This window comes from Dermochelys coriacea, chromosome 2 (assembly GCF_009764565.3).
Source record: "Dermochelys coriacea isolate rDerCor1 chromosome 2, rDerCor1.pri.v4, whole genome shotgun sequence".
Classification (NCBI taxonomy): domain Eukaryota; kingdom Metazoa; phylum Chordata; order Testudines; family Dermochelyidae; genus Dermochelys; species Dermochelys coriacea.
Genome location: NC_050069.1, coordinates 83,938,160 through 83,952,082, shown reverse-complemented (window position 1 = coordinate 83,952,082; position 13,923 = coordinate 83,938,160). Strand labels below are relative to the sequence as shown.

At 38.7% G+C, this 13,923-nt stretch overlaps 1 protein-coding gene across 5 annotated transcripts in view; it reads left to right on the top strand.

The window, feature by feature from the left end:
• The window catches only part of MIB1 (MIB E3 ubiquitin protein ligase 1), a 102,349-nt gene that overhangs the window by 50,755 nt on the left and 37,671 nt on the right, over positions 1-13,923 (top strand). For all 5 annotated transcript variants that reach the window (XR_006278888.1, XR_006278887.1, XM_038389536.2 and 2 more), the window contains exons 13-14: positions 7,727-7,859; positions 8,755-8,841. Coding sequence is in view for 3 of the 5 variants with exons in the window: in XM_038389536.2 (XP_038245464.1) it covers positions 7,727-7,859; positions 8,755-8,841 (220 nt within the window). In the remaining 2 variants the exon portion in view is untranslated. The remainder of the gene's footprint in view (positions 1-7,726; positions 7,860-8,754; positions 8,842-13,923) is intronic.

Below are 13,923 nucleotides of genomic sequence, written 5' to 3'. Positions count from 1 at the left end.
GTAAAACAGGCCACGTTTGAGGTTTCTAGCTTTGACCAATTTTGAGTTGTTCAATTGAGCTGTCTGTGTTTGGAACATGTGAGAAAATCATGATTGGTTTTCTTCATGTTTTTGTTACTCAAAAATGGCTGATCTAATTTTGCTAAAGATTTCATTTAAAATAACCATATTGTAATCAAGTCTGGAAAATTTCAGGCTAGAAAGGATTTTAGAAAGTTGAGCCAACTGAAAAAGGAGGCTTACAATGGAAACTTCAACTCAACCTTAATTATAAATAGGGTCCCTGCTGCCCAACACTAAAGCATAACTGTGTTGTATGACTGGGCAAGAAAATGGCAGGTAAAATGCAACCTTGATAGGTGCAAAGTAATGCACATTGGAAAAAATAATACCACATATACATATATAGTTATGGGTTTTAAATTAGCTATTACCACTCAAGTAAGGGATCTTAGAGTCACTCTGGATAGTTCTCTGAAAATTTCCACTCAGTGTGCAGAAGGGGTAAAAAAGGCTAACAGTATGTTAGGAAGTATTAGGTTGCCCCTTCTCAAAAAAGATATAGTGGACCTGGAAAAGGTTAAGAGAAGAGTGATAAAGATAATTAGAGTATATAATGGTTTCCATACGAGGACAGACTAAAAAGAATAGGGCTGTTCAGTTTAAAAAAGAAACAACTGGGGAGGGAGTAATATGATATAGGTCTATAAAATCACAAATGGTGTGGAAAAAGTGAATAGAGAAGTATGAAAGAGAAAATAAAAAAACATGAGTCACCCAATTAAATTAACAGACAGCAAGTTGAATACAAACAAGAGGAAGTACTTTTTTCACACAAGGCTCAACTAATCACATGGAACTCTTTGTAGCTCGAAAGCATGTCTCTCTTACCAACAGAAGTTGGTCCAATAAAAGATATTACCTCACCCATTTTGTCTGTCTCATATCCTGGGACCGACATAGCTACAACCACACTGCATACGTTCATGGAGGATAGGTCCATCAGTGGTTATTAGTCAAGATGGTCAGGAATGCAACCCCATGGTTGGGGTGACCCTAAACCTCTCATTAACAGAAGTTTGGAGTGGAAGATAGTGTGGATCACTCCATAGTTGCCCTGTTCTCTACACTCCACTTGAAGCTCTGATCCTGGCTGCTGTCAAAGACAGGATACTGCCCAAGATGGGCCGTGGTCTGATCTAGTATGGCAGGTCTTATGTTCTTAATGTACGTTAGTGCTGTAATCTTTAAATGCAATTTTAGTTGAGGATGGTATGAATTTAGTATCTTAAGGCATTGAAAAATCTTATCTAGAATCTTCAAAAAATTTTACATGAGCAGTATAACTTACACAGGTTGAAAATACTGAAGGCTGTATAAAATACTTCACAAGCAATTTTGTTTATGGTTATTACTAGATTTATTACTCTATAAAACAGTATTTAGGGGAATACTTTGCATGTTTTGCAAGCGTGAGAGATGAAAACAAGGTTTTATATATGTAAGGATAATGTTCCTGGTAAATGCAGTAATAAAAGTTGGCTGTTTTCATTACTACTTTGAAAATTGAATGCTGAAACAACTGTTGCGTAAAAGTAAAGTAAGACTTATTCATCAAATTACGTTGCCTTCCAGTATAACACATGGCTGTCCAAGTTAATACTGTTCTGAATGGTGACCAGCTATTGGTTAGAATTTTGGTAGGAGCTGTATAAAGTCCGACAAGCTAAAGTAGTATGATGATAAAGAAAAGACAGTTGCATTATGAAACCAGAGCAGGTCTTATGGGACAAGGAGAGCTACATTAAATTGTGATTAGGAAAGGTAATAGAACCACTGGAAATCCGATAGAATTTGCCATTTTGGCTGAAATATTTGCAAGATTCAAGGGGTTTTGTCATACATCCTTCTTAACTCCATCCTCTCACCCAACTGCTTAGTGCTGGCTGAAAGAAATCCTGAGATGTTAACCTCCAACCTGTCCTTGCAGGGATGGAATCCATCTAGAGATACAACTGCACTTGCAAGTTGTTCACTAAGAGCAGCAAAGTAGAAGTATCTCGCCTGCTATTAATCATAAACCTTGAATACTATAATTTTCATTACACAATAGAAACCTATTCAGTATATATTTCACAGCACACAAGTGTGTTCGGCAGTTCACAAGATAGTAAGACATAGTTACCAAGGAGCTTAGTCTAACTTCAGATATGATACTTTGGAGGTTTGGGGCAACAAAACAGTAGGGATGGGCTGAAGGAGGCGTGACAGGAGTAACAACAGTAAGATTGACAAATTTATTAGAGCATAAGCTTTCGTGAGCTACAGCTCACTTCAAAGCTTATGCTCTAATAAATTTGTTAGTCTCTAAGGTGCCACAAGTACTCCTTTTCTTTTTGCGAATACAGACTAACACGGCTGCTACTCTGAAACAGTAAGATTGTTACTTAACAGCTAATGCACAGCATGGTGTATTTAAAAATCTTTTTTATATGAATAAAATAAATGTAAAACATTTATGTATTGTTCGTTCACTTCTTGTAGGCATAATAACTTTGTTCCAAAGTTTTCACCTACTTTTCCCAAAGTGGTGTATTGAGGGTTCCTCAGTGCCCCTGTTGAAGTTTAAGAATGTACCCCTCAATTTTTTTCTGCTTTTATCCAACCACCCTTCAATCTCTCAGATCACACACCTTACATTTGCCATTCCAATGGACAAAAAGGGCTGGAATAGAATCCCTTCTGAGCCAGTCAGAGCTACTCATTACTCAGTAGCCAGAGTCTTGTGAAGTGACAGTTGATTTCATTTGTGGGCTGAGTGCACTATTCTCACCAAGTTATAGTTGTGAGAACTATAACTTGGAATTTCCTGATTTTGGAATTCTTCAGTCCTCACCCACAATATTGCATAATTGGATTTTTTCCTAATTCACTTAAAGATTATTTAAAAATTTTAACTGACTTAGTTTTTTCTTAAACTAAATAATTGTGAAACTACTGTCAAATATAATGTGAAGGAAAGATTTATATGTATGTTTGTCCACTGCTGTGTCCCAATATTTGCTCCTGCCTGCACCTCAGCCAGGCTTTCTCATACAGAATTGTGCTTATAAGTATAATTCCCTGCTTGAAGTTGAATTCTTCATGTACAACTCATTTTCTAGAAGTAGTCTAAGAAAACTCTTTTCATTGCCCTTGAAATGAATGTGGTGGTTAACTCTAATTGAAAAAACAAGTGTTCTGAGGACTCTGAAATGGATGGATTTCAATGTCATGGAGGAAAAAAAAAATCCCTGCGACATTCCTTATTGGCCACTTGTGTAAAGAGTTGATGTGTTGAGCTGACTGACAAGTGGAGGGGAAGGGATACAAACAGCCTGAGTTCATAGTTGGCAGCTGAAAAGGTGGTGCTTGGGTGGTTTGTGAGGTATGGAGCTTAAATAAAAAATGACTTCTTGCCTGATCAAGCTATTTGTATTTGGTGCTCCAACTGTGATCGCTTATCTGGATCTGTTTGCAGCAGTCCTTCATTTTTCTAATCCCTAAAAATGATTGAGCCACAGGGAGATAGGAAGTCCTTCATTGCTTCCTATTTGTGAAAATGAGCTTGTGACTTGAATGTTGAACACTAACATTCCCATATTAAAAATCTACTTCCGGGGTATTTGTTTGCCAAGGCTCAGGAAATCAGATACGGCTCTTAGTAGAACTGATCGAGAATGTTTTCTTCCTAGTTAAAAAAAAAAAAAAACCTTAACTTTTTTCATCAAAAAAATGAAAATCTGTGGAGCCATTTATTTTTAACTTTTGTGGAAAAACTCGATTTTGTCAAAACCCCCATTTTTTGTCAGTGACTCTATTTTGGTAGTTAAATAGTGTAACAGTTAAAATTAGAACTAGAGTGTAGCTGAACATTGAGGAAAAATAAGAATTCTTTAAAATTGTATTTGTGGGGCCCATTGTTCATCCAAACTGTAAAGAATGCTCAGCATGAGCTAGTAAGTAGTACCAGTATCTGGACCAGGTTAACATAGCAATTACTTGGGTTTCTCTTAGTATGTGTTTAGCAGGAGAGGTAGCTCATCAATTTATTTTTGCTTTTTGCTTATTTTTTTAGCTGACTGCGCATATCTTCAAAATACAAGATGGGTGAGGTAATATCTTGTATTGGACCAACTTCTATTGGTGAGAGAGGCAAGCTTTTGAGCTTACATAGGGCTCTTCTTCAGGTCCCACCCACCTTGTCTTACTTCTTCTAGTTTCTCTAATATCCTGGGACTAACACGGCTACAACAACACTGGATTGCGTGTATCTTTGACATGAAATCCAGGTTTAACCTAGCCAGGTTTAACCTCCCACAATAGATGGTTGAGTATCTCACTACGTTCCTATTTTAATTTTGTATTCTTTTAAAATGGCACTATTTCTATGTATGAATAAATAAAATGGCACATCCCTCAAATCCAGTGTTCCCACAACAATTGATATCTCATAAATTGACAGACTGAAAAATGTAATCTATTAGTCTTAAGTGTAATGTTGACAACTAAAATTTCTCATGTCTATGGACATCTCCACTTAAATGGACTTTAAACACGTAGTTAAATGCTACAGGAAACGTACATTCTTCTTTGAGTAGTGTCCCTGTGGATGCTCCACTGTAGGTGTGTTGGCTCTCTTCCAGCGCTATGCTGCGACTACACAAGCCATGGCAGTGCTTTAACGTTGCCGGTGAAGACATGCCCCGGTCTAGGAAGACAACCATGAGCCACCTCGCAAGGCTTCTAAGAAGAGAGCCAGGGGTCCCCACAGTGAGCCCCGACCAAGCCAAAAAAAGATTGTTTGGTATCATTGGTACCGATATTTTTCCAGTTTCATCAAGAAACTTATGTTTGTTGTTGTTTTTTGCCTGAGGTAAATCCATGAGTATGTGATGTGGTTAAGCGTCTGAGCATTGCTTTCCACTGTGCCTCTCAGCTAGAATTCCTTACAGGAGTGCTGTTTGTTTAAATACAAAATTCCAGGAGGTTCATTGTGGAAGGATCCATTATATGAAATATCTAGAAGAGCCTAGATCTCCATTTTGCATGGTTAAGAAAGCTATTTGAATTTCAGAGTGTGGCAACCAATGTCTGCTTTGCATGCAGCATACGAGATGCATACAGTCTCAACAGGTGGGAGGGAATGGGGCAACGTCAGCAGAGACTGCCTGAACACAAGATTCTAGCAGTTACTGCTTCTTCTAGAAGCCATAGCTGTTAGATGATCTTTGGTGTCTACAGGGGCAGTTCTCCAGATACCATTCCCGAAGACAAGACAGCGAGAGGATATGGGGCAATTTATTCCTACTGCACCCTAGAACTAAATCAGTAAAGTGAATAATAGGGACAATGCTGCTTTGGAGCTCAAAGTGAGTCCAGTGTGGCAAGTTTTGCCTGTTCTACTGACATACTCCATTCTACCGACAGTTAATCTGTTCTGTAGGTTTCTGATTTGTCACTATAAGGAATCCAAGTGGTCCTTCCTCCCCAATTTCTTGCTTCAGGTAGAGGATGATGAATTCCCTGGGCCTGGGTAAAGAGAGAAGTGGAAGCAGAATTGAGGCTAATGCTGCAGGCTACGTAGCCATACAGGGAGAAGAGTGAGGGAGCTCATTAACTTATTTGGCTTCATTGCTTCTGGCTCTGAATTCCCAGGCAGCAGAGCTTCCCTAATTCTACTTGGCCTTCTAGAATAGTCTCCCCACCCTATTTTGGGGGCAGGAGTGATTCTCCCACACAAACACCTCTTTGGCTAGCCCACGCTAGAGGGAGGGAGAAGTAAGTGTGCATCCCATCCAGCTCCCAAACTCAGATCTTGGGTCTTCTGCTAATCCAATCTATCTGGCGAGGACACAGTAAGCAAACATCAGTAGAGATTGATGTTTATTCCTAAAAAGAGGGGTGGGGTTTCTTTTTAGGTGGAGCCCAACACAGCTAACTTTAAAAATAAAAAATTAAAATCAAGATTAGTTTTACTCACTACCTTTATTTTAAAGAACGAGTCAGCGAAAAGTGTTGACATTTGGCTGCATCACGTTGTGCTACTACTGAATCCTGCGTGTTAAGAGGGGAAAGATATGCAATGTCAATCTGGTGGAGTGGAGCAGACCGGGTGGTATGTGAGCAGCATGAATGTCTGTTCTAACCATAATAACAAGGATACGATAACAGTTTTCAAGTACATAAAAGGTGGTTGCAAGGAGGAGGAAGAAAAATTATTCTCCTTAACCTCTGAGGGTAGGAAAAGAAGCAATGGGCTTAAATTGCAGCAAGGGCAGTTTAGGTTGGACATTAGGAAAAACTTCCTAACTGTCAGGGTGGTTAAGCACTGGAATAAATTGCCTCTGGATGTTGTGGAATCTCCATCATTGGAGATTTTTAAGGGCAGGTTAGACCTGTCAGGGATGGCCTAGATAGACAATACTTAGTCCTGCCATGAGTGCAGGGGACTGGACTAGATGATCTCAAGGTCCCTTCCAGTCTTACAATTCTATGATTCTATAAGAGGTTGACATGGGACAGAAATTTGATAGAGAGAACAAATGATATTCTATACTGGTGAATTGTTCCCTCCCCCCAGCAATGCAGCTTCAGTTTCAGTGTCATCACTTCTAGATACATTGGCTCTAAAAACACTTGTTATGGAATAACATTACTATAATTAACACAGTTATGTTAGTTTAAAATCCTATTATTAGGGTTAGAATAATCACAGTAAAAAATGTCAGCTTCAAGTATGAGCCTTCTGAGTTCAATGTGATATCTGTGTATAGTTTCAAAAGTACATATCTAGTATGTTTCAAAAGCTAGTCAATCCAGTAATGGTATTCATGTATGATACAGGTGGGGTTTACTTTGAAGAATTGCCTGGAGTCTAGTCACAAATAGTGTCAAATAGAAACTACTTTAAAAAGGCAACTGCTATATTCTCACAACTTGAAAATGTTATCAAAACCTCATTAAACTATCACGAGCTTCTTCACAACCTTCTCACACATTTAGTACTGGCTAGTGGAAGATAGCATATTGAGGTAGTTCGACCGCTGATCCTGATTATTATGACGATACGTATATTGCATTAATACTCAGCCTACAATTTCAGTTGTTTATTTGTCTGGATTATTCCCCATTTTACCTCAGTACTTAGGATCTTTCTCAGTGAGAGGCTGTCATCGTTCCCTTCTGAGTCATAATGAGCCTAGTCAGGTCTTAAAATCTGAAATTTTAAAGTGGCATAATGCAGTGAAACTCACTTATTTGTAATTAAATGAAAGAAGATATTGATATTTTCAAATAGAATTACATTAAATTTTTGGAAAGGGGAAGGTTTATGTATGTCTATAAAAGAAAATAGTAAGTATTTTAGCTTCATGTAATTGCAATTGCTCTTAGATCTTTCAGAAGAAAAATTAAGCTGGCTCCATTTCAGATGTTTTACACAATACATTTTCTTGCTATAGGGGTTTGCCTTTTAAGTCAAGCAGCTTAATTTGGGATTTTTATGTTTAAAGCTCTTCAGTATTCTTTTTTTTATACGCTTCTAAAATTTGCTAATTGAACTTAGTGACTTGTTCATAGTTCTGATATACGAATAATATATTTGTGATTCTGTATTGTAGTCCAGTTATTATTCAACAGATGTTTCTGCCCATGTTCCTGTAACACCCTTCTATAATTATTTCAGTGCAATGCGTGTATTGCTGTCCAAGCTACCACGGCCATGGATTGTGGATGAGAAGAAGGATGACGGCTATACTGCCTTACATTTGGCAGCACTCAATAATCACGTGGAAGTGGCTGAACTCTTGGTGCATCAGGTAAGGCTTTCCTCTCAGGAGGATTGAAATATGTCACATGTCTGATTAACCTTATTGAAGCAGATGCCTTGCCAAAGCAGCTGAGATAGCATTGGGCTGCATTCCCTTCGCTATGTGCCAAGTTTGCCCTTTGGATCATTATTATATTGGCTTAGTTGTAAGAGGTGCAGAAACATGAAATTGCTCCAGTACTTTTCTGAACAAATTTAACCCTTTAGAGTCAACAACTTGGAAATTGTGCAGTGAGTAATTTAAAAAATCATTATAATTAATTTAACAATGATCATCAATGTTTTCTCTTCCCTCTTTCACAGTCCAATTGGACAATCCAGCAGGCAGTTCAACAGCACCCTGAATGTACAATTGTAGGGTTAAAAATGTTGAGCCTATTAAATGAGGTGATTGAGGATGAATCATTTATTTATAATTTAAGGATTCACTAATTATAGTTTTTTTCAGTTAAAGTTTAAAAGCTATTAATCGAAACCTTCAACCTTCTCCCCTTAATTCTACTTATAATTATGAGGTTCTTGGTTTTCAAATTTAGAGAATGGTTTTACATTCCTTAACTTAAACCCATAAATTAAATATGTAGGGACAAATTTCCAAAAGTTCAAAAGCTCTCTTAAAATTGAGACCGTATTTTTCAAAAAAGGGCATCTCCCATTTAGGCATCTGGAGTTACTGTTGGGTGCTAAACACCTCTGAAAGCTAGCTACTTCATATCAGTGCCTAGATGGGAGCTTAGTGCACTAGAAAATTTGACCCTGGTAATTTTTTCTAATCTCCCAAATCAAGGAGGTATCACATTCAGAATCTTATTATTTGCTCTAATTAGCTACCTTACTTCTAGATTTACTGTTGAAATCTGACATTCTTAACATCTTTTTTTCAGGGCAATGCTAACCTGGATATCCAGAATGTAAACCAGCAGACTGCATTGCACCTTGCCGTTGAACGACAGCACACACAAATAGTTAGGGTAAGATACCTGTAATTTACCACGTGGGTTAGCTTTATTCTGTTCAATGTGACTTTAGTCATTAACAGAAGGTGGGATTCAAGAACCTTATTTATACTAATATAACCACTTGTTTTAGCCTTTAAGATTAATTAAGATGTTTCCTGAAGTTAGATCAACTTTATTTAAACCTTCTGGGCATACTTAGTGACAAAGGAAATACCCCATCTACTTATGCTTTTATGGTGACAGATGCTTTAATTGTATCTTACTTTCATTGGGCTTTCTATACAAGAAATAATTTCTAGTATCAACCAATCAAGAAACATGTTTTATGAGGCAGCAAGGTTGAAAGATACATTTACTATCAATCATATATTTGTCTACCACTTAAGGTTTAGAAGCGCATGCTTGGATGCAGAAAAGCATTAATTTCTTTACATAACTAGCGTAACAGATCCAGACTCTTCTTTCTGTCCACACAGCTGAAACTCTTTCATCCGTGTCTTTATCTCCCACCTTCATTATGGTAACTGCCATTTCTTTGGCTTCTCTGACATTTGCATCATCTTTCTCCAGTTCACTCAAAATGCAGTTGCTAAAAATACCTTCTAACAGGTTTTTTTTTCACCGCCTTCTCTTTCAAAATCCCAGTGACTCCCCTTTTTCACTGCATCAAGTTCAAGCTTACTATGATGGCCTTCAGGGCCTTATGTAATTTTTCCTCAGTGTACGTATTCACCCTTGGTGGTGGTTGTGTTCCCTCCACTCCTGCTCTGCTAGAGATGCCATTTGTTTACTTCTTCCATAACCATTTTTACTTTCATGTTCCATGTATGTACGCTGACAACCCCTTCACTTCCCCCCCCCCGAAACACTCTTCTTGAGCTAGTTCACAGATTATTACTGCCAACTTATTAATTAAATAATTTTATATTAATGAACACGCACGTTTTCTCTATCATGCTGTTTGCTACCCTTTGAGTTAATTGGATAATCTTACTGTTCAAAGAGGTCTCTTCATCCCTCTTCCACAACAGCCTCAGTGTTTTCTTCCATTCTGTTCCTTAAACACACACTACCTGCTTCAAATCCATCAGGCCACTACCATCTCATTTGTCACATCCTTCCTCCTCCCCATATCTTCATATGTCTCTGGTTGTCTTAGATGCTAGCCCCCTCAGGGCAGGGCTTATGTGTTTTTATATAATACCTTTCACAGTGGGAGTCCAGTCCATACTGTGGTCTCTTGGCACTACTAGTATATACATTGCAAATGATTTTTGTAAAGCCATTTAAAATTAAAAGTAACTAAGTATGTTTAACATTAGCTTTATATATAAGGTGTTAAGTTTGTGTCTCTGACCTCTTAAACAGTAGCCTCTGCTAAGTGGAATGTCACTTTGAGACCTTAAGTTTTGTGGTTATGTCCTCTGCAGGAACTCGTAGTCTGCAGTTTGCGGAGGATACAAACCCACAATGTGGCAAGAATTGGGGAGGGAAAGGGAGAATGAGAGAGATGAAGGCTGAGAAGGAGAAACTACTACAGATGTCAGATTTCCAATCTGTGATTTTTCACAAATAGCATTTCTTTGCTAGATAAAACTAAAACAAAAAAGACTGGAATACTTATTGACACAACTTGTTCAGACTTCACGGAGCCAATAGATGGATAGTGAAATTATTCAGGTTAACACTCATGATAAAAGTTTGTCTCCTAATAGCCAAAGAAATAAGTTAAAGTTTTACTTTTTTTCATATTGAACATCCTTTTGGGGCACAATTTTGTGTGTGTTGTAGATATCTACCATTTTGTGCTTGCCATTTGTAAATGCTTTTTTCTGATAATGCAGTGCAAACACAATTATAACCAGAGGCCTAATTTGAAAATCAGGACTTGGCAGTAAACAGTAATATTCATGATTACCAAAATAGGGTAGCAATAACCAGGATTATGAAAATTTACCCAACACCTACTAGGCTAGAAAGCTGACCAGGATGAAAAATACCTGTATTGCCACTTCTCCCCAAGGCTGTGACCTGATTCTTGTCAATTTCACAGCTGTTTAGTCTTCTGAATAGGTGCAGTTTTCACTCTGCACCTGGGCAAAGCCATGAGCAGCAACAGAGGCGCTGGAGCTATTTCCAACTGTTCTGATTTAATAAAACAATACTGCGTCTATTCAGACTCAGGTCATATTTGGAAGATTACCTTTTAAATCATGTGTGCCCAAAACTGCTTGTTGAAATGAAAGTTGAGTTGATGGCACCCGTTTAGGAAAACTTCATCATTCCCAAGGGTGAATGATGCAGAGCTTCCGTTGTTATTACAATCCAGTTAAAACGTTGATATTTAGCATATAGGGTATTTACTTCAATTTTATATAGTACTTTTCACACTTTACTGAAATGCTGTCACTTCCAGGGAGAAATGCAATACTAATTTAGGACAGGTAGGAAGAATACTTTTTTGTTGAAACTGCAGTGGAAATTTTAGTTAGGCAGATCATCTGCTGGACCAAACTGATGATTGAGTAGATAACCTATATAAATGTGATATCTGGACACCATTTTTTGGACCCTAAAAATCCATAGTACATCAGTAAGATGGACACAGGCAATGCAGAGAACACTTGATGCATGTGAGCTTCTCCATTATTCGTATAACCTAACCTACCTAACTAGCTTTCTTTTTTCTTTTTTTTTCTTAAAAATATCTTGTGATGAGTGGTAAATATTGTCTGTCTTGCTTGTACTTGTATTTATCATGATTAGAAAATGGTTTTTCTTACCCATAAGTGTTGACAGATGTGATCCCATTGCAGTGAAGCATATGATATGGCCCTATATCTGGAAGTTCTTGCCACGAGAAGAATATTTTTCATAGAATCAATGTCACTTGCATTCTTCAGGCTATTCTAAATTTATATTTGGTGAGCCTCTGTGCCCTTTTAGAGCTGGCATGATACTTTGTGGGCACAATGCTAATCTAAAAGATGAGCAGGAGAATAGGCATGTTGAAGAACTAGTAGTATGTGGTGTATCAGATTGGAGTGCTTATGTCCAAGAATGTTGAAATGGAACCCTAGCAGAGCATCCTCACCTCAAAGCTGGATTAACTAAAAATCCTAAAATAACTTACACAGCCATGCAAAGAATATATTGGCTCCCATGAATCAAAATTATTAATTCCTATTGGGTTCCTTCCAAAGTTGTAGCCTTATGCATCTATGAAGTAGAAGTTAAGGGTAGTATGGTTCTTTTAAGAGCCCTGTTGTCATGGGAAAGGGTAGCTCAGGCTGTTGTGCAGAGATTTGGGTTTCCATGGTTGCCCTGAGATCCATGCAGTTTTCAGCATGTTTGGTGTCATAGAGGGCTTACTTCTACCCGTCCTTCAAGGAAGGAGAGCAGAACACAACAGTTACTAAAAAGAAACTTCTGCAAGTGGAACTTGCAGGTTGTCCCCCTCATGTGGGAACAATAGCTTGAGAAAAACATACCGGTCACTGGCTACTAGGAAGGAATACAAGAAAAGGAGGAATGGGGCCCACTTGTGAGATCCAGAGGTAACCCATTGAGAAGCCTGTCTAACACCATTTGCTGAGTAAAGGGGTGCTAGGGCTTTTTACCTGGCTGCTGTCCCTGGACCTTGCTTTGGGGATAGGAAGGGCAGTCTTGTATATCATTTTCTGGCTATTAGGCCCTGAAGAAATTTAAGTCCCAAATTGCTCCGGGGTCTGGAAGGGAGAAAGGAGCTTTATTTGTCTGGTGTCTTGTTTCCTTTAGACCAGGGGTGACCAATCTGAGCCTGAGAAGGAGCCAGAATTTACCAATGTACATTGCCAAAGAGCCACAGTAATATGTCGTCAACCCCCCATCAGTTCCTCCACCTCTGATCCCAGCACCTCCTGCCCACTGGCAGCCCCGTAGATCAGTGCCTCCCCCTCCCAATCAACTGTTTCGTGGCATGCAAAGGCTCAGAGGGGGAGGAGTGAGGGCACGGCAGGCTCAGGGGAGTGTGCGGGAAGGGGTGGAATGGGGACAGGGCCTGCAGCAGAGCCAGGAGTTGAGCAGTGAGCACCCCCTAGCACATGGGAAAGTTGGTGCCTGTAGCTCCAGCCCTGGAGTTGATGCCTATACAAGGAGCCACATATTAACTTCTGAAGAGCCGCATGTGGCTCTGGAGCCACAGGTTGGCCACCCCTACTCTAGACCCTTTTGGCTCTTGCGTGTTGTGGTGGGGGATTGTCTGCTACCATACTCCTCTCAAAGAGTATCGTGGCTGCTGGAGGGCAGGGCTGTTCCTCTTGCTCCTCCTCATATCCTTGCTTTCTGGGATCTTTTTGCCTCTGCTGCTACTCATGGTTTTTGTCAATTCTTAGAAGTCTGAAGTTAATATTTTGACATTTTAACTGCTAACAGTTTTTTTTTGAATAGCAGCAATGAAACTGACCAGCTTGTTTTTCACACTGCTATTGCGATCCATCTGTGGACTAGGGAAAGTAGTGCTGCATCAACTCATGTTTGACAGTTATCTTGACAAGCATATTGGCTAGCAACTTAATTTCTTTAAGAGTAAAGAATTTGTAAGTATTGTCAGGAGATATAATGGTGAATTTTTCAGTTCTTCAGCAGTTGGTTGTTTTATAATGTACAATGCCAGTATAAGTTGCTAATGATATGGGATATCTTTGTTATTTTTATCATTTCTTTTCTTAGAGTTTGACTCTATTTGGATTTACTTTGGAAATGTGTGTTAGACTGATAAGTATCACATGTATGCTTATGACTTCACTAGAAAACTGTTATAAAGAAAAAAACTTAAATGAAACCTTACGTTCTGTGTAGAGTGATGGCTTTAGGCTACATGCTCACTAAGGAAACTTTCCACTTGCTAGTTGCAAGTGGGCTTTTCAAGCCTCAGTGTGGGATATAATTGTACTCCTTAGTCATAGAGGGGGCTGATTCAGCAGTCCATTTCTGTTCAGCAAAACACTTAAGCATCTCTTTAACTTAAAGAAGATACTTAAATCTCACTGCCTTCAATGGGGTTTAAGCATATTCTTAACTTTAAGCAGGTGCTTAAGTGCTTTGTTGAATAAG